The 26,761-nt window shown below is 34.1% G+C and overlaps 1 protein-coding gene across 1 annotated transcript in view; it reads right to left on the minus strand.

Moving 5' to 3' along the window:
* Nucleotides 1-20,830: 20,830 nt before the first annotated feature.
* The window catches only part of LOC148300742 (uncharacterized), a gene marked incomplete at its 5' end in the record, with an annotated part of 53,199 nt that continues 47,268 nt past the window's right edge, over nt 20,831-26,761 (minus strand). Inside the window, 3 exons of the mRNA XM_088274383.1 lie at nt 20,831-21,226; nt 22,836-22,988; nt 23,706-26,680. Coding sequence (XP_088130509.1) covers nt 20,972-21,226; nt 22,836-22,988; nt 23,706-26,680 — 3,383 coding nt within the window. The remainder of the gene's footprint in view (nt 21,227-22,835; nt 22,989-23,705; nt 26,681-26,761) is intronic.

The following is a 26,761-nucleotide window of genomic DNA, read 5'->3' on the forward strand; positions in this document are numbered from 1 at the left end:
CTTCAGATAGTGTTCATGAACGTGATTCGTTATCTTGTTATTTATTTATATATATGTACAAACATATGCTTATGTAGGTACCTACAAATTTGACCTCAATCAAACCCTTAACTGTTCGTAACCTCGATTTGTTTTTACTTAGTAAAGTAATTTAGCTATTTCAAATTAAATTCTTGATCATTGTATGAATAGTTCGTGGTAAAATTAGCATACGAGGTTATATTTCTATGTTTAATGACATGGTGAAACATCTGCGTCCCTGTCCTCCAACCACTGACCATCCTCTGTCCTTGTTCTTAAAATACTGTGTATTGTTGTCCTCCACCTTTCAGACACACCACCGTCTACATCGTCATCGTAACCACTGAGCATCCTCTGTCCTTGTCCTCAAAAGACAGTGTATTGTTATCCTCCACCTTTTCAGACACACCACCGTCTACATCGTCATCGTAACCACTGACCATCCTCTGTCCTTGTCCTCAAAACACAGTGTATTGTCGTCTTCTACCGTTTTAGACACACCACCGCTCGAACTACTGATGAACATGTCACTCACTCCATTCAAGAACGTCATTAATAAAAAACTTGATTTTTCAGGAGATCGTTTTTAAAGTTTGAAAATATAATACAATGTTTAAAAATAAATTTTTACTGTGCAACAGATCTTTTTAGGTAAAACCTGAAGGTTTTTTTTTTCATTCGAAAAATATTTAGTATAATTATAAAAATAATTAAACAAAACCCTTTCTTTAAAATGCAAAAACAACAGTTTCTGCCCTGTAGCGGGTAAATATTAAGTTAAAAATGTGCCGCTTTTGCTGGGATATAGTACATTTTCTGGGCATTCCGAAAACATGCACAACTGAAAATTGACGATTTTTGATTTATGACGTTCTTGAAAGGAGTGAGCGATGTGACAGCCTTGATACTGCCTTTGAGCCATCCCATGGCCATTGACATTTTAAGTCTGTTATCGTTTCTTCTGATAATGCGTACAAAAAACTTGTTTCAATCAAATGAAGGGTCTGTAATCTATATTTAGCTCGTTCAAGGTGGAAATATCTGTCCTTATCGCAGTTTAGGGAATTGAGAGCAAATTCTCCAACACCAAATCTTGAAGGAATCGATTCTCCTTCTTTGTCCATGTTTCATCGCCAACTAGGAAAAATTATTAACATACTAATGGATAAGTTCCTATCTCTCTAAATTTAATAAAACCTCATCATGACATCGTGAAACAACTATGGGTTTAAATATGAGTGAAACCCTCCATCAGCGTCGGTTCTCCAAATAAACCGTATTAATCAAAACAGTGTTAAAAATTAGTATTATTTATTCTCTTATCAGACATTGGATTATTCACCCTACGGATGACATATCAATTTTATACGTCAATTTGAGATGAACATCTATCGTTATTTTAATGAAAGAAACTTTAAAAATATCTGAAAAATACTTTATGGAATGATATACATGTAGTGTTTAGTCATATTTTCTTATTTTGTTTTTACCTTATATTTTTTATATTTTCTCATTTGTTATATTTTCTCATTTGTTTATTTTAAATATGCTTCTTACCTTAAGTTTTGCTCATTTATTTCTTTTAAATATGCTTCTTATGCCTATTTATTATACCTGTTTATTGTTTTTATATTTTGCCATATATAAGTTTTGGTTATTTTAAAAAAAATCTTTATTGTAACTTTATTATTCGTGTTCCAGTCTTGTTAACCTTAATCCCATTTCCCAAAATTAAAAATAGAAATTACTCATCGGGAATATTATATATATGACTTATGTCTTGAAAAATAAATAAATAAATAAACCCTGGGATGCTCAGACTTCCATCTTCCTTCATATAAAAACAAAACGATATCATTCCAAGTTGAGACACCCATAATAAAAATATATTTGTTGGGAAAAAATCTCAAATAGGTATGTAGGTAGAATACGATTACAGATGTCTACATTACCGACATCGAAATCCAAGATGTTTTGCAGTATTTTTCTTTCCATTTTCGAATTTAGATATTTTAATACGTAGGTACACACGACAACCGACCACTGCAAGTTAACTAGGTAGGTAGAATATGATTGTAGTTTTCTACATTACCGACTTCAAAATCCAAGATGTTTTGCAACGTTTCTTTCAATTTTCGAATTTTGATATTTTATTCCCGGTTCACACAAGCGACTGTCGCACGTTAAAAAGGTAGGTAGAATATGATTGTAGTTTTCTACATTACCGACATAAAAATCCAAGATGTTTGCAGAATTTTTTCCTTTAAGTTTTCTCTCAAGTACCTACTCATATGACTAACACAATATTACTTGAAAATTGTCTAACTGTGCAAAATCCAGTGTGAAGATGGGGTCTTCATAGTATCCTCTTACCTAAATTAAGTTTTTCATAATTAGATATTTTATTTAGATTCATTTTCGAATACCAGAAAGTATGTAGGTACCTACTTACTTTCGTTGTACAAAGTAATTAAGACCTAATAAACGACATTTGACGCAATCGAATATTATGCTTAAAACACAATTTTCGTATTGGAAAAAGGGTCTTTTTTCGTGGTAAATGTATGGTTTTGAAAAGAAAATATTCATTGAAAGGTGAGTTTTTTGAATTCCAATATAAATAGACCAATCCCTTAACGAATTGGACATTTGCGAATATCCTCTTTATAAGAGTATGAGAGAATGTAGTTACGAGTAAAATCACAACAAATTAATGCTAAGTATGTACTTACTTATTTTTCTTCCACCTGTGTATATATTTTCTGTATAAAAAAGAAGATAACGATCGAGGATCAAGGATGCTTCAATAAAAACCGATTGGCATTCCGCAGGAAGCATCCGAGATAAGTATAAATATATGATCAATACGTTAATACGTAGTCATTAATCGTAAACAGTATGACTTCCTTCGCGAGCTTTTTTCGTAGGAATATATAAAATTATATCCGTACACTTATTCCAGGTATTAATTACCGCATAAGTAGCCCGTTGTAGGATTCTCACACACTAACTACTTTGCAAAACTGAGCAGCCACCAATGGGCCGGTATTTGTCAGTAAAAAGTTACCTGACGTTCAGAACGCGTAATGAAGTTCATCGCCAGTTAAATATTCTTTTCACATTTTGCATCGTTTTTGCACTTTAATTCACAACTTTATACTAAATTTTCTCTTATTATGAATTATTTCATATAACTAGGAAGATACATATATGTACCTACCTGACATGTAGTTTAATTTATATACGTAAGCACGTTCACATCCTCAAGAACATACGCACGCATATACACAAACATACATATATTTACGTCCCGAGCGCGCGCGTGCGTGCGTGCGTGCGTGCGTGCGTGCGTGCGTGCGTGCGTGCGTGCGTGCGTGCGTGCGTGCGTGCGTGCGTGCGTGCGTGCGTGCGTATTTACTAGGTCTTGCAAAAAAGAAGTGTCATTTTAATCTTAAAGTATTATACACGAGGGAAAGGTAATTTGCCTTACAATATTTATTATGTACATTTCTTTATTAAAAAAGAGAAATATTATTTTTACTATTTAAACAAATATTTTATTTTCATACTATTTCTGTTAGCCTAAGCGACTCATTATTAGAAATATCAAATTGTGGTAAAGTGGATTCGAACCGAGAAACTCTGACTCAAGAGTTCGCGACACTAACCACGGCACCACAACCCGATACTATTTATAATATTTGCTGATAAAACTATATTATATAAAAGAAAATTGTTGGTGACGTACAATCAAATACGACGTAGCCGAATGATGCGATCTATTTCAGATCGTTCCACTTCCGTTATCCATTTATGAATAGCTCTTTTAAATTCAGTTTATTTTTTAAAATGGATAATGGAAGCAGGTTGTCCGACTTTATTGCATAATAATCAAAAGTTATTTTTACCAAAAGCGGTATGTGTACTTCATAGTAGGTAAATATGCACGAAACATAATTATTTATCGTTCATCGTGCCTTACAAAAAAAATCGCATTTGTAAAGTTCAACGGCACGTCAAAGACTATAGTATAGCAACAACTTGCAACTCGTTAGTTCTGATTGCCGGTTGTTGCCAGGCTCGCGAAGGAAGTTCCCAGTAGGTACAGGGTGGCGCAAAAGTAAATACCCTATCAGGTGATGTTATAATTTTTGCAAATGGCGTCGTACGTCAACCATATTTGTCGTTTCGCTCACTCCTTTCAACAACGTCATAAATAAAAAACTTGATTTTTCAGGAGATCGTATTTAGTTTAAAAATATAATGAAATATGTTAAAAATAAATATCAAGCCACTTATTGAACTTTTTACTTGCAACAGATTTTTTGTGTAAAACCTGAAGGTTTTTTCTACATTTGAAAAATATTTAGTATATTTATAAAAAAAAAAATTACACAAAACCTTTTCTTCAAAATTCAAAAACAACACTTTCTGCTCTGTAGCGGGTAAATATTAAGTTAAAAATATGCCGCTTTTGCTGGGATATAGTACATTTTCTGGGCATTACGAAAACATGCTCAACTGAAAATCGTCAATTTTTTATATATGACGTTTTTGAAAGGAGTGAGCGATTTGTGATATAGATATCTGCAGTATAGAGATAGATTCAAGTGGCGCAAAATTCATCATCCAATTTTGTTTATAAACAACTTTTTTACTTCAATATCCATGCAACAATAAAAAAAACATTTCTTCAATTCTTCATCGTGGGTTACAATCTTCGTAATGATTGGTTTGCTTCTTTCATGATAAGTCTTCACCCATCTCTATCCTCCGCTCGCCTACATAAAAAAATATTTTTATTGATGGAAATCATTATTTGGACCTATACAATTTTTCTGTTAAGTGGGAAAGATATCAGTCAAGTGGCTACCACCAGTGTTGATTACACATTTGTGCCTTTTTTATCAATTCGTTTGTATACTGCAGCTGTCTAGTTCACAAATTAAAAATATGATGGACGCACGAAGCTGTTTGCAAAAATTATAACATCTTCCGATAGGGTGATTCATTTTGCGCCACATATTGAAAGCTGTCCCACCGCATGCCCAGATCTGATACAGAAGCATCTAGGCTTCCTGACAGATCTGCTCTGGCGAAGCAATTTTTTTTAGAACTAAGTCACGAAATTGATTGAAAATGTGAAACAATATAAAATCATTTTGCGCCACACTGTATTATAGTATTATAGTACCTACATAAGTGCCTACCTGCTATTGCCCGTTTCGTTACATTTTTTTTACCAATCTCATTCGAAGCCAGTTTCCATCCGATGGACGCTTCAAATGTCATTCACTCCTGGCTGTTAGGTTGGTAGCCGTCTAGAGTCTAGAGACAGAGACGGTCGCCTCTTCCTCATAAGTCCGTCTCGTTCTCTCCAAGTCGGGCGGCATAATTACAAAACCTCCTATTAAAGTAATAATATCTTCGCATCACACTCGACTTGTAATTCATTAAATAACTTCATAATTATTATTTTATTCAATTTGGTTATGGACGATTATTTCTAATAAATTATTTCTGTAATGGAATATCATAGTGAAACATTTGCATGTGTTATATATTTTAATTTGTTGTCTATTTAAATACCAGTTGCATTACCTTTTTTCATATAATTTTTGACATCTCATCAAAGATGAAGAAGAATATGGAAGTCTGGGCATTTACGGGGCTGACGACCGTCATCGGCTGGTTTAAGTGATCACTTTACACACGTGTAACATTCACCAATTCTACCCATTATTGACAACCACACTACTTAAATTCTCGGAAGTTCTATATATATGAACCAATTTAGAAACCTTGTTCTTGAATCACTAGAACTTCACTAGAGACATCTATTGGTGAGATGTAAAGAAGCTTTTTATTAAGCAGAAACTCTTATATAAGTATGTGAGGTCCGAATCCTGGATTATAATCACACACATGAGAAACGCCAGAAAATACCATATTCATTTTTATTATTTAAGCTTATAATTTGACCAGATAATTTATTTACAACATTTTGAGTGTGTCCAAATACTTGTCCAAATACTTGTTTGTGAACAAGTATTGGGACACACTCAAAATATTGTGAATCTTTTTTCATAGTCCGTTTCAGTAGTGTAGTAGTTGAAATTTTTGGCATAAAGCCTCAAATTCAAGCCAAGATTTTTTTTTAATTACCAATATTTGACCCGGAATCACTGATGCCTGAGCATTTTGCCCGCAAAGATTCGATACTTGTGTTTTTTAATCATTTTTTTGTCTACAGCATAGTTGTTTAATTTAATGTTGAGATAGATTCGTCATGTAAGTAAACAGGTTTGTAAAAAAATAATAATGAGGGAAAATTAAAAAAAAAACAGGTGATTAGTCGTTAATTTGTAATAAACGATGCGTATAGATTGTTTGTTTTTCGAATATAAAATTTTAATTAGATCGGTATGGCATAAATATGTATGTTGCATTCAGTGCTATGTAATTTAAAAAAAAATCATGTGTAATAACATTTTTCATGTGTAATAATATCGAGAAATTCATATTTTTATATTCCTCGAAAGAGGAATATAAAAATATCAATTTCTACGTTTTACTTAGTAAATACCACTATTTCTTAAAATTTACTGTGACACGTGTTTCGATGTATTCCGCATCATGTTCAAACACAGTATGTGAAGCTAATTCTAAATTTTAGAGTTGGGTCCTTGGGACGTTGAAGGTTGAAGACGGGGTAGGAGCTGTTTCTTATTTTTATTTATTTATTACATTTTAATTTTAATTTCTTATTTTTATTTCTTATCAGTGGGAACATAGAAACACGTGTCACAGTAGATTATAAAAAAAATAATGGTATTTACTAAGTAAAACATTAATTAAAAATGGATAGATTTTACCGCAAGGTGACTGCCGAATCAATTAATGAAATTAGAGAAAAAATATTTCCCAACATTTTTGGGAATCTCCAAATTATCCTTTACAAATCTGGGTTTCTCCTATCAGAAGTTATTATTACATATTGACGTATCAACATAGATGAAGAAGAAAATAGAATTCTGGTTATTTGCAGGGCTTGTCATAGGCTGGTTCTACCCATGATTCACAACCACACTACCCAAAACTTTGTTTTTTTTTCATACACGTATCATAAATCTTGTGTCAATCTCATGTCTATCATGGGTAGAATAGTGAATGTTACACGTGTATCAAATTGTCACTTAACCAGCTTATAACAGATCTAAGCCCTGTAAATACCCAGACAAAAACTTTGTTCTTAAATCACTAGAACTTCACTAGAGACATCTATTGGTGAGATGCCCAAACTTCCATATTCTTCTTCACCAGGTTGAGATGTCAAAACGTATAAAATGTTTACTTAACGCATTTTTACACACTCCAACAAGTTACAAATCATCGATATGTAACGCCATCTTGACCCAATGAGTAAAATGCTGAAGAGGGAATATCCGAGCAATCAATACTTTACAGACGAGAGTGATGCCAATTTTTTTTCTCACATTGTATACTTTGGAATGTTCCTTAAAACTATACGAGGGATTGGTCACTTGTCACACAGTAAAACAAATACTAAAATTGAGATTCAAAAAGAAACATGAGCGAAATTCTCCAAGCATCAGCAATCCCGGATTAACAATTTCTGTGGTCTGACATATCGCTCACTCCTTTCAAGAACGCCATTAATAAATAAAAAGATTTTTCAGGATAACGTTTTAAAGTTCAACAATATAATACAATGTATTAAAAATAAGTATCAAGCCACTTATTGAACGTTTTACTGTGCAACAGATCTTATTAGGTAACCCCTGAAGGTTTTTTCTCTATTTGAAAAATATTTAGTATATTTAAAAAATAATTAAACAATACCTTTTCTTCAAAATGCAAAAACAACACTTTCTGCCCTGTAACGGGTAAATATTAAGTTAAAAATATGCCGCTTTTGCTGGGATATAGTACATTTTCTGGGCATTCCGAAAACATGAAACACAACTGAAAATTGTCGATTTTTGATATATGACGATGTTGAAAGGAGTGAGTTATATGAGTGGTCCACTTGCAAACCACGTTATGTTAAAAACTAAGTTTTTTTAGAAAATGACTACAATCTCTAGGAAATTAAAAGTATGAACATTCTTATTTAAACATAATATGCCAAAACTCATTAAGTTAGGAATAAAATATAGAAGAAGAACCAATACTCTTTTTTAACATAACGTGGTTTGCAAGTGGACTACTCATATGAAGTATAACATTAATCACATTGACTGACGGCTAGCGTAGCACTTCGTGCTAATAACGACACGCGAATCAGATCAGATCAAAACTGCGAATATCTTAAGAAGGGTGTTTAGTGGCTTTAAAATCTTTATTTAGCCTTTTGAGTATGCAGCCGGGCATTGTCATTGGACGGAAGGTGTCGGATTATGGAGGCTTTGTAATGACGCTTCGTTGTTACCTCAAAGAACCCCTTATCTCATATAATGCACTCAGTGACATACGATTGATGTGGATGCTGCGAGAATAAAAAACGCAAGCCGTAAAGGAAACTTGATTTGTCTTTTTTTTCATAATACGCGTCTTTGGAAAATTACTAACGATCGAATAATAATAAGTAATTTTCTGCAAGAAGGTGAACGTGAAGATATGTAGTTTTTTATAAGAAAATAATTCAAAGCAGATGATAACAGTCATCTCATGGTTTGTACATTGAAGTATAAAATGTTTTCATTTCTTTTACCGGATGCCTACTGGTTTAAAAAAAAATATTCTAAGACACTTTTGCCGTGATTGGATGTATTAACCTTTCCGGGAGTATGGACGTAAATGAACGTCGGTGCGAATTTTCCTCAAAGGAGTATCGAAGTTCATGATCATCGAAGTCCCCTGTTAGTCGGTATGTGGTAACTTGTATAGCAATGGCATCTGTGGATATTTCATATTATTTTTTGACATCTCATCAGAGATGAAGAAGAATATGGAAGTCTGGGCATTTACGGGGTGGACGATCGTCATAGGCTGATTTAAGTGATCACTTTACACACGTATAACATTCACCAATTCATCTCATGATTGACAACCACACTACTCAAATACTTGAAACTTCAAGATATATTGATCTAACGCGTAACACAGTATGCGCGAGTTCACAATAGCCATACATGGTGGGATGAGGAAAGATGATAAGATGAGTAAGATGTCAAAAAATAATGTAAAAAAAACCCTAATTGAAAAAAATCAAGATTTGTGATCAAGTATTTGGGCACTTAAAAAGTTGTATATAAATTAACTGGTCAAATTATTAGCTAAAATACATTTAATATGTTTTCAAGGGTTTCTCAAGTATGTGAATATAATCCTGGATTCGGACCTCACATACAAATGGAAAGAGTCTCTGCTTAATAAAAGCTTTCCTTATCCCGACATAGATGTCTATTGTGAACTCGCACATACTGTATTACGAGTTTGATCAGTACGACGCATCGTACTGATCAAACTCGTCGCGATGGCCCCTAGGAAGAGAGCTTAGAAGATTTTTTCAACGTATTTTTTAAAAAAATAATTAACGGTTTTATCTGAAATTCTAAACGTGTATTATACATTAAAAAACACGATAAAATAATTTATTAAATCGTTTTTAAACTTTATGCTTTGTCAAAATTAAGTAGTTAGCGTTTTAGGAGTTCAGTTCATTTCGAAAATTCGATGTAGATAGCGTCTTATACGCCTGAAAACTAGGCGTAATTTATTTTACAAATTTTTGTTGTTTATATTTGTAGATAACGGTCAGTTGATAACATACACCAAATATCTAAAAATTGACAAAAATGTAGTTAGAGCACTTTACGTAGGGCACGTCGAGTATATCTAGAAAAAAATTGAGTAGTGTGGTTGTCAATCATGGGTAGAATGGGTGAATGTTACACGTGTGTAAAGTGATCACTTAACCAAGCCTATGGTTGTAAGCCCTGTAAATGCCCAGACTTTCATATTCTTCTTCATCTATGCTGAGATGTCAAAAAATAATGTAAAAAGAAAATTATTGTTGCATTGATATCGGTGTAATGGGTTTTCTCCATGTAGAATCCAATACGAACCGAAGATGAAAGTAAAATTGTTACATTGTTCTTTTTAAGAGTCTGGAATATAATACATCGCTCACTCCTTTCAAGAACGTCATAAATCAAAAAACTTGATTTTTCAGGATAACGTTTTGAAAGTTTAAAGATATAATGCAATGTATTAAAAATAAGTATCAAGCCACTTATTAAACTTTTTACTGCGCATTAGATCTTTTGAGGTAAAACCTGAAGGTTTTTTCTCCATTTGAAAAATATTTAGTTTATTTAAAATTTTTATTAAACAATACCTTTTCTTCAAAATGCAAAAACAACACTTTCTGCCCTGTAGCGGGTAAATATTAAGTTAAAAATATGCCACTTTTGCTGGGATATAGTACATTTCCTGGGCATTCCGAAAACATGTACAACTGAGAATTGACGATTTTTGATTTATGACGTTCTTGAAAGGAGTGAGCGACATATTCACATTACCACTCCACAGCTTGTCGAAGTGACCGTAAACTTGGATATTGTATCATTCCAGGTATATTGCGGGTCCCAGGGGTTGGTAACATTGATTTAGTTGTCATTTAAAACTTAAGAAACGAAAAATGGTGGTTCGTTCTATCGTAAACACCCCTGCAACGTTGACATTGGTACCCCTTTTATCTTAGGAAATGTTTTAAACTGTATGTTTACATTTTAACTAGCGGAAATGACTTAAATTAGTAATTTTAAATTTAAAAATAAAGGCGAATTAAAGGAATGGGTGAATGATCAAGAGTTAATTTTATGAAAATTGTAAAATGTTTACATTCTTAATTTTTCTCTCTTTTTTTGTGTGTATTGTTATTATTATTAGGTAAAAATCGTTAAAAACAATTAAAAATTGTATTAAAAAAGAACTCCACCGACAAGACACACAAGGTGGCTTGGTGGTTATCTGCAAAAAATGTTTTAAATATGTTTAAAATAATGATTGTATACAATTTAAGTTAATAAAAAATATTAAAAAATACAATTTAAAAACATTCCGCCTGTAACTTTCCCTCCGATAACGCGGTAACTATCTCAACGTTATAGGGGGTATAAATGTTTCTGCCTCCGCTGCTTGTAGCTCTTATTTTCATTGATTTTGACTATTTAACTCGTTTAGATGGCAAAAAACGGGTAAAAAAGTGCGATTTTCAGGCAAAAGACACCTTTTGTGCTTGTCAAATGATGGCTTAACTCAATAAGACGAGTCAAAATATGTAAAACGTTCGCGGTTAAGAATTTAGTAATGAATATTAATATGAATGGTTCTACTACATAGTTAGTCTTTTGGCTTGGCGCTGTACAGCTGCCGGCCGAAGCTGCCATATAACTTCAAATAGATTCCCCCGGATATTTGCATCTAAAGCCTGTATTTTTTGCATATATAGAGATACATAGTGATAATTAAAATAGTAATAGTGAAAAAAAAATCAAAGTTTAGCTGTTATTTGAGAAAAATGCATCAATACAGCATTACAGCGATGCAACTCAAGGTAGATTGTTGCGTAATGCGGTCAATTTCTCGGAATTGCTTTTAAAAAAACCTGTTAAATACATCCCTAAGCCCATGTCAATATAGTGTATACAATAGACAGTGGCAATCCAAGAACATGTGCGTACTCCAACTTATATTTGTGCAATTTATCATTATTAAATCTTCATAAAAAAAATATCCTTGCAGTTTACTGTAAAAGAGTCTTTGCTTAATAAAAGCTTTCCTTATCTTACCATAGATGGCTATTGTGAACTTCCGCATACTGTGTTACGAGTTTGATCAATATATGTAGAAGTTTCATGAATTTGAGTTGTTAATCATGGGTAGAATTTGTGAACGTTACACGTGTGTAAAGTGATCACTTAACCAAGCCTATGACGGTCGTAAGCCCTGTAAATGCCCAGACTTTCATATTATTCCTCATCTATGTTGCGACGTCAAAAAATAATATAGAATGACTAAAATGTTTTCGACTTCTTCGAGGTACTAACCATTGGAATTGTATTGTACAATGTACGTTTGCGCACAGTTTATACTACGCCAGACGTGCAAAGGCATAATTTTCATTGTAAGAATCCGAGTTTGAAAAATATAAACGCTTTTTTTCGTTCCAAGCATCCAGTGGGTGGTCCTAGGTCCAGGAATTTATTTCTTTCGTTTCGATAATAAATGTACCGTAAGGTCTACTTAATTGTAGTATCCTTTGTAATAAAAATCGTAGGTGGTCGTAGATATATATCGATTGGCATACTTATATTAGTTCAGCCTAGCTTAAAAAATATACGTCATACTTCGTGGCACTGTGATTTGAGTCATTGTTACATTATCAAACCATATCCGCTCTCTATTTGGACCATATGGAGTCCATAAACTGTCTCCAGACTTTTCTGTCGGCTGCCAGCTCTGACGAAGTTCTGACGAGAACTGCCGACAAATTGTCAGCAGTGGTCGTCTTGGGCGGTGCGAATCTGATGCCTTGCAGAAGAAGCAAGTTTGTTTAAGGTTCTCAGGAGGCATGCGGAGTACATGGCCAAGCCAACTGAATCGTCTTTTCTTGACGACAGTTATGACCAAGAGTTGCTGCGTCCTTCGCCTTAGTTAATCGTCACAATGTCAAACCACCGCACGCCTAAAATTCTCAAAGCTAAGTACACTGCTGCTCTGGGCCCTTGTAAGGTGCCATGTTTCACAGGGATAGAGAATAGGAAAAGTAAAAATAAATTAAGAATGGACAGAGATATTTCCGCAAAGTGACTGCCGAAACAATTAATGAAATTATCGAATAAATACATAATTTTTGCTTACTTAAAAACTATTTTTTATTTTCTACGTGTAATGATGCATCTTAAATAATTGATTTAATATTACTATATATCATTGGAACCCTAACCGTCCGTCAACTAATTCTCCCTTGGTTTCATCTACTTCTCTCCCCTCAAATCGTAACCTGATTATACTCCTTCCTAGCTTTTATCTATGTACAGTGATTTTAAAATTTGACTGACTCTGTCTCTTGAGTCAGAGTTTCTCGGTTCGAACCTACTCTACCACAATTTGATACCTATTTCTAATAATGAACCGCTTAGGCTCACAGAAACAGTATGAAATTAAAGTATTTTTGTAAATACCAAAAACACCAATACGGCTGTCCAATCTTAAAACACAGTAAGGGACATTTTTTTGTCGTACGTTTTTTTTTGCATTTTTGGACTAAGTAGAATCTACTTAGTCCAAAAATGCAAAAAAAATGTACTACAAAAAATGACCCTTACTGTGTTTTGAGTTTGTCAGCCGAATACTTCTTTTACAACGAGATTTTTTTAAATCGATCTCTGACGCTGTCGCTGTGTCAATCGCATTTCCCAACGGCCAGCCGTTCATAATAATTCAAACATTAACCCTTGCTTGAGTTCCCGCCATGTCAGCCGCACGTCGCAGATCCGGATCTCAGAGACATGTCCATCTCAATATTTATAAGACGTTAGCGGTTGGTGGATCTCGCTGAAATAATTGCACATTCCACCATGGGTTTTGTTTTAACCGAGGCACAAAGCAGGTTTTCTACGGCTATATTCCCGCATTTCTTGCCTCGGTTCCCGCGCGACTGCGGCGCCATCTTGCGGACGCTTGTAGCACTAAACTCGGGCTGAGGCAGCGGTCTGCAACTTACGACCCACGGGATTTTGTTTATTTTTAATAAATAATGTTTTCGTTGATGATCACTGAACGATGCTTTAAACGGAAGCCATTTTGTTTATTTTCGCCACAAAATGTTTAAACATTAAAGCATCCTACGTTTAAATTACGACCGAGTGTACCAGATGTTACGCAACATCTGGGTCAAAGAAAAGAAGAAAATATATGTAGGGACCTTCAAAAGGAATCAGAATATCTGCTTATTTAAAAATTCGACGTACTATCATGACTACTACACTGAAAAAAATGCTTCTTTACGTATTATTCTCCGTCTTCTTACCCTCATCCGCACCCAATGGTGCATAGGGCACTACATCGTATAAAAGCAGTGTTATTTATTTCATCATATTCATAATTGCAATAATGTACCCTTACTGAGTTTTCCTGCGCCGAGGGCACATTTTACAATATTTATTAAATGGTAACGAGGAGTTACACTTGGATGGCTAGACTCTGGGCAATGTCTGTACACAACGGATCCTTCAGTTCTTTGGACATGTTACGCGTGGCAATGAGGATTGCCTGAACAGGTTGTAATTGGTACCCTGGAGAGGAAGATCGCCACATGATTGACCGATCAAGTTAAGGCAGCAGCAGGCATCTCGGTGGTTGGAGCGCTACGTGCAGCGCAGTCAAGGGATAACTGGAGAAGAGTCATTGCTTTTGTCACAACCCTCACTAATGAGGACTAAGAGGGAGAACAAGAAATTAAAACGAAAGAAAATTGTTCATGCAATCAAATACGACATGGCCGAACGATATTGGATTCCTCTATTTGGACACATGAATATTTACTCGTAGATATAAAAAAGCACTTGTATGAGAACACTTTTTAATTTATCAATGTAAACACGACTAGTTTCGAGAACTACAGATGTTCTCATCAACGAGTAAAAATACAATGTGTATTCAGTCAAAAATGGTCATATACAGGTGTTTTATTTTTCATTTTTATATCATCATGGAATTCCAAAAAGTTTATAATCTTCTTCTTCTTCTAGCCCTTATCCGCACCCAATGGTGCATAGAGCACTGCATCGTATTGACGCAATGTTATCTTGATCATTAATTATATGAAGGCAAGGTGGTCATTCCTGCGCTTCAGGACCAGTCCAGAGTAATGTTAAATCAATATTAGAGTGTAAAATCACTATTATTTATTCTCACCCCCCCTAGGAATCGAACCTGGGACCTCCAGGATGGTAGCTAAACATGCTGACCATTACACCGCGGAGGCGGACTCTGAACATTTATAATACTAAATGAAAAAATAATGGATACATGATACTAAAATATTACATATTTCATACTATTGTAGTCATTATGTAATGTGTAATAACCAGCAAAGTAGGTACAAAATATATCATTTTAAATTCAAAATGAATAAATAATTCAGGACAGATATTAATGAAAAAATAAATAGAAATAAAAACACGGGGTTATTATTATTGAGGTTATTTATTATTTTTAGATATACAACAAATGATAATACATACTTAAGTTTGTCAAGTTATTATTCTAACCATATTTTGGTATCATTATCATTGGATTAGATATGTCGTGACAATATATACGTTGTACTGGATGCACTAAATGTTAGGTTAGGTTACACACATATACAGAATAGAGATATACTATCAGAAAAGGGCTAACTGAATTCCGGAGAGGAGTAATCCTTGCTCGGATGAGTAGATTACAATAATAAACTGTTGGTGTTATAAGTTTACAAAAAGCAAATGCTCTCTTGAAAAATTTAAAGTATCTCGCATAGCCTACCTTGTCACAAGGCACACACAACAGTCAGACCAGGGGGGGTCGACTCGTAAACGTCAGATTGTTCAAAAAACGACCAGAAAATGACGAGACACACTAATACACTAACAAAAACACCAAAACGGGAAGGAAAAATACGAGATACCAACAAGTTGTTCAAATATTTCAAATAAATATGGACAGACTATGGTTATAGACAATTATCGATAGAAAAATAGAAATCCGTCTATGAAGAACTTCATAATATTGAGTATTATGCCAAAGTTAAAGTTAAATTTTGCGTATGAAAGTGTAGTTTTTTTTACTTAACACAACGCTCCCTTGAACTTCTGCAGCACCCCCCAAATGCAAAAAATTTAAAAACGCCTAGCCAGACTTCCAAAACGCCCACAAAGGGGCGCTGGCACCCCCGTTAAGAAACATAACTTCAGAAAGTGGTGGGCACTCCTTCCGCCCTTTTAAAATATTGTATTTTCTAGAATTTTAAATAAAATATAGTAATTTGAAAATTCTATCGTTTTTGTTTTTGTTGAAAAGCCTTATATTTATACATAGTTTGAGATAATAATTTCAAAACCACCATTACCATTACCATTTACCATTGTAAGGCTGAGTTGAGTAACCATTATTAATCGCCTGAACTCTTTTTATAAATGTCGCGTTTTAGCCGTGACCTTTCTATTTTTGTTTACACTGAAATAAATAAATTTAGATAGTGAAATATCTTCTTTGTAATATATTATAATTTTGAAAATATGTTTTACAACAAATTTCAATATAAATACCATTTAACCTGAAAAATGAATGATAAATATTTCGGCGGGTGGATTTGACATTCAGCCGCGGCGAAGTCACGCCCAGCCGGGAGCTTAGTACTTCTAGCCGTTTACGTCACTTCCGGCCGCTGGCGAATATCACTTCCAGCCATAAAAAATCGAGGTAGTTGGCGGTCTTTATATAAAATAGTTAGTCTGTGAGTCAGACCTACATAAATACAACACATTAGAACGACTGTTCAATTCAATTTTGATACAAGCATTAGCTAAACATTGAATATCATAAAAACACGTCAACAATTCAATTGTTTATCAATATTTTTTTTAAATAAAGACAATTATTTGGTACGAGCTTCGTATTCCATAAAAAATCTATGATTTATATTTAATTTCATATCAAATACTGAAAACGCTATGATTTTTTTTATTTATAAATGTAGTCAAATAAGTTGAGAGAGCACCTTATCAAATATGGTTCTTATCAACTGAAATTTTCATTATATATAGCCAATTAAAGATAAATCCCTCGACTTTCTTGGCACAAGCAAATATTAAATGAGCAAATGCTGAGTATGTCCTTAATTTTTAAACATCCTTTAAAAGCTTGTTTTGGATTCCATTAAATTCATTTTAAAACTTACTATATTTACTATATTAAAAATTTACCATATTAAATAGATACCTTATGTTTAAACAGTACATAACAATACAGATGGTATGAGTATTTATGAAATAAATGTCATTTAGTATATAAAATAAAATGTGTAAATTTTCAAATACAAGGGTGTATTTTTTTGCAATTTTTTTGTAACCGCCCTAATCTACCTACCTTTGATAATCATTCAAGAAATAGGTAAAAAAATTAACATGTTTTTAAAAAAAGATTTATCAATAACAATATGTACTTTTTTACAATGTACCAGATTTTTTTTAAAGAATATACCCATTAATGATCCTTTTTATATCCTTTGCAAGTCAGATGTTCTCAACATAAGATGTCGTCAGATAATTTTTTGTGACTATATTCTATTGACTATTTTTACCAATATATATTGAATTGAATGTAATATATCAATCAACATAATCTCAACATATTCTGCGAATGAGATATTAAACACGCCGTATGAGTACTCGTATGCGTAGGAACAATTTGACATATCGCTCACTCCTTTCAAGAATGTCATTAATCAAAAATCGTCAATGCATGTTTTCGAAATGCCCAGAAAATGTACTATATCCCAGCAAAAGAGGCATATTTTTCACTTAATATTTACCAGCTTTAGGGCAGAAAGTGTTCTTTTTGCATCTTTGCAGAAAATGTATTGTTTAATATATTTTTTAAATGAACTAATTTTTTTTCAAATAGAGAAAAAACCTTCAGGTTTAAACCTAAAAAGATCTGTTGCACAGTAAAAAGTTCAATAAGTGGCTTGATATTTATTTTTAATACATTGTATTATATTTTTAAACTTTAAAACGTTCTAAAAAATAAAGTTTTTTTTTATTTATGACATTCTCGAAAGGAGTGAGCGATATTGCAAACGTTTCTGTGGTTGCAAGTATACTTTTTTGTATGTATGGGATACGACTTGTTGCATTCTGGCGATAATATGGCGGACATATCACGTAGGTTCATATGGATAGGGCGGTCAATGTTACTAAAAGCTTGCTATGTTGACAAGATAAATATAATTATAAATAAAAACAAGTTGGATAATATTGTTTGGTTTGCAAAAGATGGTGAATATCTTTAGTAATACTATTAGCTGTAATTATTATTCATTGAAAAAAATATATATTGGTATATTATCAGTGGTGGGATTCAGTCAGTTCGCACTGGTTCGCTAGAACCGGTGCGTAAAATTTTTAGAGTTCCCCGAACCAGTCCTTAACCCTTTGTTGTCACACCATATTCCGATTGAGATCATGTATCGGAGCACACTCAGTTTACTTGGTCCGCCACGTTGTAAAAATGTTTGCAACATTGTTACATTACTTTTAACTGTTTAATTTAAATCTATACCTACTATTATAATTGGAGCATTCTCAGTTGTTATGTGAATGTTTTGTTTATGTGCAGAATAAAAAACAAATAAATGAATAAAGGTAAAAACTTTTATATTATCCACTGACACTTCGTGATGGAATTGCATTTTTAATTTATTATTAGATTAAAACCAATATTTTTAGCTTTTCCACTTTTTTATTTGACCAGCGACCGGGTTTCGTCGTTACCGACATCATCAGACTGGTGAGAGGCTATACAAATTGTTATGTTATATATAAAAGAAGAAATTATATCAAATCATGGTTATCAACTCCTGCCTTCTTTTATATATAACATAACAATTTGTATAGCCTCTCACCAGTCTGATGATGTTGGTAACGACGAAACCCGGTCGCTGGTCAAATAAAAAAGTGGAAAAGCTAAAAATATTGGTTTTAATCTAATAATAAATTAAAAGGTAAAAACTATAAGAAAAGTAGAGGTAGTACCTAAAGGGCGAACCGGTTCATGAAAATTTTGAATCCCATCACTGTATATTACTGGTTTTTATGGATAAAGCATGTAGTTCAAATCTTACGTCTGTGTCAAATTGTTAAGAAATGTAAAATATAATTGTTCATTTTTTATTATTTAAAATGAAAAAGACATTTTAAAAGCCTTCTGCAAAATTTGTTTAAAAGAATTTGGCTTTTTGACACTGTAATCTGACAAATTTTTACCTCAAATTCAATGGAATATAATAATTGAATGTATCTAAAACTGTTGGTAACAGTATACATATTAAACATTATTGGATATATTTTGTTTAAAATTATTGTTAAGTTCTTCAAAACTAGGTTTCATTTCAAACGGATAGTGATTTAATTATTACAATAAGGTAAAACTGGGTAATTTACCACCAAAATCACACAAACTTCAGTTACAACAAAATACAGCTATTGACAGAAACTCTATAAGTTTAGATATATGATAATAAATATTCATATGTTGTATCTATAAATTCTAAGACAGTGAGTAATGATAGACTATAATATTTAATAACATACAATACACATCAAATAAAATACACTACTGCAACAAAACAAGTGAAATAATATGATAATCTAAGTGTTATATTAATTATTTTATATACAAACATGTATTTTAATGTTGATATATTAAATTTTAGCAATTAGATTGCAATATGTTAAATAAATAACTCCTAAGCACTAATATTTTATGGACTTGTTAATAACTTTCTCTCCAACGTTCCAAAAAGGTGTTTTATAAAATCAATTTGAGGGAAATAATATTTTGGTTCCTGCAAGTCAAGAATATTAGAAATAACAATTGAATATCAAATAAACATAAAGTTTTGTACGAATCATAAAGATAGTTACTAAAAAAAAATATGTAAGTACGTCAAAAAATTCACACATTTCATGCATTATATTTAATGATATTAAAAATTATTTGTACAAGTAAGCTTAAATATGGTAACTTGAATAATAAATTAATAACCTTGTACTCTCCTTATACATTTTCACTACCAAACGATATTGACTGATTAAACATTATAAAATTATGTTCATTCAATAATGATTATTATAAACATTCTAAAAAATATTAAAAAGTAGACTAACTAAAGGGGTACACCTACTTTTAAAACGTTTATGTTGAATTTTATCTCTGCTATAAAACATTACATTATGAGCTGAATTTAAAGAGAACTAATGTAATTCTAATTGAATTACAAAATATAAGAAAATATTTTCCAAAATAAAAAGACAAATAGCCATCATGAAAACACATTGTTTGCGGGAAATGCCAAAAAGCATCTTTAAAATACTGTTGGTAGAGGGCGGGAGACGCTTATAAGCGTTCTATTTGCTTACTTTTGTTACAGCACGAGATGCCAAAAGACATTGTACAGATCGGAGTTGGATTTGCGGTTACTTTCACAAGTTACTCACGTAGTATACTATCCTAATTAAATACCTCCGTCCACATCCGTAGCGCAGTGGTCAGCGCGTTTGGCTACCATGCTGGAGGTTCCGGGTTCGATTCCCAGGGGGGTCAAAATAAATATGGCCGATTTTCACTCTCATATTTATTTAATATCTCCCTGGACTGGTACAAGAAACCTTGCCTTCATGAAATTAACGATCAAGATAACATTGCGTCCCTACGATGCAGTGCCCTATGCACCATTGGGTGCGGATAAGGGTTAGAAGAAGAAGAATTAAATACTAATAAGGGTCTGGATGATGAAAAGACGGCCCGACAACAATGTGTTAATATGAATACTTGGCAGTTTAAAATGAAAGTAGGACCTGTATACAGAAAAATAATATATTGAGTGCATATTAATTATAATATGTTAAGATAAAGCATATCTAAAGCTTGTATACATTGCGGTTCCAATAAAAAACCATTATATTTTATAGAGATATACGTACCATTTAATTTATAGACACCTTGATTATTTCCAAATACAATAATTGCAACAATGAATTCACATCAAATAACCGTCATACATGCAAAGTTATATAATCGTAAAATCACATTTTGCACAACTATTTATCATTTACTCATGAGTCCTCCATTGTTTGCATTTACTCAAACCTAAATCTTAAGGGGAGAAAACCCTTAAACTTCTCAGTAGAGTAGCCAGCACGTTTGCCAAGCACTCAGCGCGCAGAGCCAACTGGCCCTCCAGAGAGCTGCTTCCCTCGGCCGGTTGCGATTGGGCCATCTTGATGTTGTGTTCTCTGACGACTTTGGCCATTTCGGCGCCAGCTAATTCCTTGAAAGCCGCGGCTACATCGTGAACTCGCAGCACCAAATTTCGCGTTTGGAGAGGAGCAGACGTATGACGACCCAATGCCTGAAAAATATAAAAAAAAGAATTGATAACCTTATCAAATGGTATGGGAAAGATCTTTGTCATCAAAATAAAACTGCATCTTTTAGTAACTTGATTGCTTGTACTGGAGAGAATGAGACGCACGGTAAAATATTAGTTTCAGATTAATAACATTTTATATATCATCTATTTCAATGCTAAATATTCATAATTTATTTTCTTATAATTTTTTTTGACATCTCAACATAGATGAATAAGAATATGGAAGTTTGGACATTTAGGGGGCTTACGACCGTCCTAGCCATTCACCTAGTCCATTCACCAATTCTACCCATGATTAACAACCACACTATGTACTCAAATTCTTCTTTATATATATATGGTTCAATTTCGAAACATAGTGCTTGAATCACTAGAATTTCACTAGACATCTATTAGTGAGATGAAAGAAGCTTTTTATTGAGCAGAAACTCTTATATAATAATATGAAAAATAACTCCTTTAATTGGAGATAACCCAGATTTGTGAACAAGTATTTGGACACACTCAAAATGTTGTAAATTTATTCTCTTAATGGTTTGTAACTAACATAAATGATATTTATCTATTAACACATTGTTGGCGAGCGATTTTTTTTCATAACTTCCAACCCTTATTAGGGTCGTGTACTAATCACAAGTAACCGCAAACCCAACTCCAATCTGTACAATGTTTTTTAGCATCTCGCGCTCTACCAAAAGTAAGTTAATAGAACGCTTATAAGCATCTCCCGCTCTCTACAACCAGTATGTAAAATACGTTTTAAGCGTTTCCCGCAAACAAGGTGTTAACGCACTATGGACGGGAAAGATATTTCTACCCGTTCGGTTAATTGATACTTAAGGACGAGAAGGGTATTTTATCTTGTGCAACGACCTCATTTCAAATTCAGAAAAGAAGGAATTACATATTTAATGTTTTTATATGAATATTATGTACCAATCTCATTGTTAAGGTCTTTCTTAGCTATGTGTAGGTTTTTATCAAATCTCGTCGTCAGCGATCCACAAGCGTAAAAAACACCCATTCGAAATGCGTTAATATAACACAAAAAAATCATGGTTCTCAAAGTAAAAGTCGTTAGAATAATAGGTAAAAGATTTAATAATTGGCTCATATGCTGTATTAAATCGATATGATCTATTATTTTTGACATCTCATCAAAGATGAAGAAGAATATGGAATCTTTACGGGGCTGACGACCATCATAGGCTGGTTTAAGTGATCATTTTACACACGTGTAACATTCACCAATTCTACCCATTATTGACAACCACACTATTTAAATTCTTGGAAGTATAATATAAGAATATTATTCTTGGAAGTATAATATAATATAAGAAGTATAATGTAAGAATAGTGTGGTTGTCAATAACGGGTAGAATTGGTGAATGTTACACGTGTGTAAAGTGATCACTTAAACCAGCCTATGATGGTCGTCAGCCCCGTAAATGACCAGACTTCCATATTCTTCTTCATCTTTGATGAGATGTCAAAAAATAATATGAAAACAACTCCTGTAATTGGAGAATATCCAGATTTTGTGAACAAGTATTTAAAATGTTGTCAATATGATCTGATAAAAACACACCTGTGAAAGATCTGCCAGTCTTCTTAAGGGGTTGAGGCACTCAGCTAGAGGAGCTGCAACCCCTCGCGGGACGCCATTGGCCAGGGCAGCTACCAGGGACCTACTCCCCGTCACGAGGGCTACTGCTTCATTGGTCAGCTCATCTCGGGCCGCCTAGAAACAGTAAAAACTGTAGATGAAGAACTTTAGTTATAAACCCTTTAAGGATATGAGGGCATTTTTCGTTCAAACAAAATTAGTCCTAAAAGAGTATAGACGAGACGTTTTATCCGCCCTTGTTGTTCAAATGCTATAAGAAAATATTTTTAAAATAGGAAGGACTTGTTGTGACATGTGGATTCTTCGCAAAGCTTTAGTACTTCATTTACAATACCAAATTCAAAATTTAATTTTAAAAAAATCCTATTTGGTTTAGCATAACCGATGGATAAAATACTAAAACCTAATGTCAATTTTATCATGATTGCATGAAATTAATTGAGATTGCTTTTTGATCTGTAATAGCAAATTAGTTTGAAAATGCCATAACAAAGCGAAACAATTGTCACAGAAATTTTATGTGTTTTTAATAATGAAATACAATTAAGTAGACTCTAAAAAGTGTTTGATTTTATTTAACATTTAATAAAAAAATTAATATAATAAAGACTTTAAATTCTTAGTTAAAATATGAAATTGTAAAAAAATAACCACTCATCTGATACAGTTCACTTTGCTTACTTTTCTCACTCACTCACTAAAAGATAGTGTTGTCAGGTCTATAAATTTTATATTTTAACTTGAAGAAGGCTTGTGAATCACTTTTTGAAAATATTGACAGCAGCTGTTAACAAATTTAAAAGCATAGATAAATTGGAATAATGTCTTTACCTGAAATTTTCTCTCATCAATATCTTCTCCCCCGCCATGTGCATGTTGGTGTGAACAGTTCTGGGCTACCTGATGCAGTCGAGCCAACAATCCGTCCACTGCCACTTCAGTTTTCTGCAGCAAAGTTTCAACGTTCACAACATGCCCATTTCCTCCTATAGCGCATTCCGTACTCATTTTTTGTCTCATCAAAGGAGATGGAAGAGTGTTCGTTTTAGAGCTGTCGGATATGTATTGGTCCTTGAATCGAACGTGATTTGATTTCATCTGAGGACTGCCGTGTTCAGGCCTCAGAGTAGAGAAGTTTGGCGATTTGGACTTACACTCTGAATTGCATTGCGTCATGATGTAACCTCTGTCGGTAACTAAATCCGGTTGGTTAGAGGTGTTGTTAGCAAACTTTCTGTTCATCTGCGGAGAACATAACGAGAAAATGGTGTTCATTTCCTTGTTTTTTAAGATTGTGTTCTTGGTCTCTGAATGAGACCTGACGTGACCAGTTTTAGGCTGAGGTTGCGGAGGTATGCTGAAGCAGTGCGATGTGCATTCTGGCTGCGAGAGAGTGCGAGTTCTCGCAACCGGCTGAATCAGATCAGTAGGTGCGGCGTTACTTTGATGCTCTAGTTCAATGTCTCTGTACATATTGGGATTTCTCTGGAAATGCGGAGATCCAATGCTGGCTACTCTCTGTTCAGAACCGTTCTTGAGGTTGGGAGGAGAGTTTTTTAACGCTGCCTTCATCCTCAAGGTCTCTAAACTCGGTACGGGAGGGAGAGGAGGTTTCTTGGGAGGCATCAGGATATGAGGAGGAATGTGACTGAAGTTCGGTTCCCCTCGAGGAGGTATACAGGGCGGAGAACCGTCGTTGGCAAATCCGTTGGTCATTTCGTGTTGAATAACACCATTTTGCTCACACACCATCTTGAAGTTTAGTTTTTTGTTGTTTAATGTATTGAATCTGTTCTCCGGAGGTTCTGAAAGTGGCACTCCATTAAAACTGTAACTAAAGGAATTGGACCGCGGTCTTGCGCTATTTGTTACTAATATACTCTTTGGAGGTCTTTCGGGGGGTTTTGGACTTTCTAATTTACTAGCTCTAGGAGGAGGTTTGGGTTCGCTCTCACTCAGGTTGGTAATGTCCTCTACAGAAGGGTCTACATCTTCATTTTTCGATTTATTTTCTTTTGTGCAACATGAAAATACGCTTTTTCGTTCAACGGTTGGATACTCGATGATGTGTCCGTTTGAGATGGGAGGGTTTTTCGAATTGGATCCGTTACTTTTTACTCTAGATTCGACATTCAGATATGGAACTTCAAAGGGTGTATTTTTTTCTATATTCTTTTCGTTTATTATTAAACTATTGCGTGCTTTACTTAAACTTTTGGCATTAAACATGTCTCTTATTTCACTTACACTTACATTTCCTTTCACCACTTGTCCATTGGAAGGTTTTAGCGATTCCAGAGATTTTTGATGTTGCCTTATCTGGGATTCATTTGAGTAAACAACGTTTTCTTGATAATCAATGGAATTTCCATTCGAATTTGGAGGTGGTGGAATAATGTACGACATTATTTCCTCAGGAGTCAACTCTACCGCTGGAGTCACTTTAAGTGTCGGAGGTTCAATAGCCACGGTAGCAAGAAACTCCTCAAACTCGGTATTTCCGGCATTATTCTTTGATGGTGCCCCGCTGCTCGGCTTATCAGTAGATTCAGTATTATCCGCAAATGAAGATGGAACTGGTGCCAGCATTTGCGGGACTTGAGTAGCATTGTCTAACTCATCCGGAGTTTGCGGAGGAGGTAACAAAGTCAAGTCTATTAAATCAGGATCTAAATCGATCATATTGATCAGGTCACCATTGAAAAGACTGCTTTCTCGATTTTCCGAAGATATGTCACCCGTCATTTCACTAGCGATTCCGCTACTCTGTGAATTGTTTGAGTTTTCACGCAACTGGTTAAGGTATTCTCTGAGATTCTGTTCCCTAGCTCCTTGAGAATTATAATTAGGATTGTCAGGACTGTGAAGGCCAAAGCTCGTTCTGATGGCTTTGTTCTGAATACTGTTACCCTTGTTCTGATGCCTGTGAATTGGGCTATTTGTCGGTGTATAAAGGGAGTCATTATCACTCTCGGATTGAGACAAGTCGTTACTTAAAGCGATTAGTGCATCTGTCAAGCCACAATTATTCAAAATAGCGCTAAGACCTTGACTCTGCCTTGTTTTATTGGGATCCTCCTTACTGGCAGGTTGAATTATTGAGTTCAAACCGTTAGTAATTCCATTTAGACCCTGATTAATTGTTTCAGTTAATAATATGAGAGAATCGCTGTGTTTTAGTGTGCCCGGTGTATCATCGAGGGAAGACATTCGGCTGTGGCTAGATTCATTGTCACTCTCCAGATTGTCGACGCTAGTTTCCTGCCACATTGCATTATTTTCATTGCCGTTTTGATTCCTGTAAACGATTTCCCCTTGCTCAGAGAGGTACTGTTCAGAATTCTCCACGAGCTTTTGCATTTCCGCAACGCGTTTGAGGATTTCATCGTTCCTCGCTTCCACCAATTTGGGATCGGCAACCGTTTCTAAGATGTCCATAGAAAGAATGCTTCGGAAGTCGAATCCTAAATTATCTTCAATCCAAAGATTTTCCACTTTGCCGTAGTCTTCCATTTGATCGCGTTCATTGTAATTTTCGTAGACTGAATTGGTGAGTTTGGACCCTTGTTTTCTTTCATACGCAGACAACGGACTGCCGGAAGCATTTGCGTGGTTTTTGTTAGCGATAGTTGCGTTCATATTGGTATCCAATCCGTTATTCATCATGCTCATCTTGGGTGTAGAATGATACGGAGGAGGCATTGCAAATGTGACGTAGTGAGATCGTGACAAAACACCTGGATCTTCCGCGTGCAGGTAACTCCATCTTGCAGGCACCACATTATGTTGGGCGAGGTATGGAGGAGCTAAAAAAAGACTCATTTTACTTTAGTTTCATAGCTAATAATGAAAAATATTATTTTATAGATTTAGTATAGTGAAAATCA

The sequence above is a fragment of the Brachycentrus maculatus genome, unplaced genomic scaffold (assembly GCF_059751285.1).
Source record: "Brachycentrus maculatus isolate JH-2025_06_01 unplaced genomic scaffold, ASM5975128v1 h1tg000660l, whole genome shotgun sequence".
Lineage (NCBI taxonomy): Eukaryota > Metazoa > Arthropoda > Insecta > Trichoptera > Brachycentridae > Brachycentrus > Brachycentrus maculatus.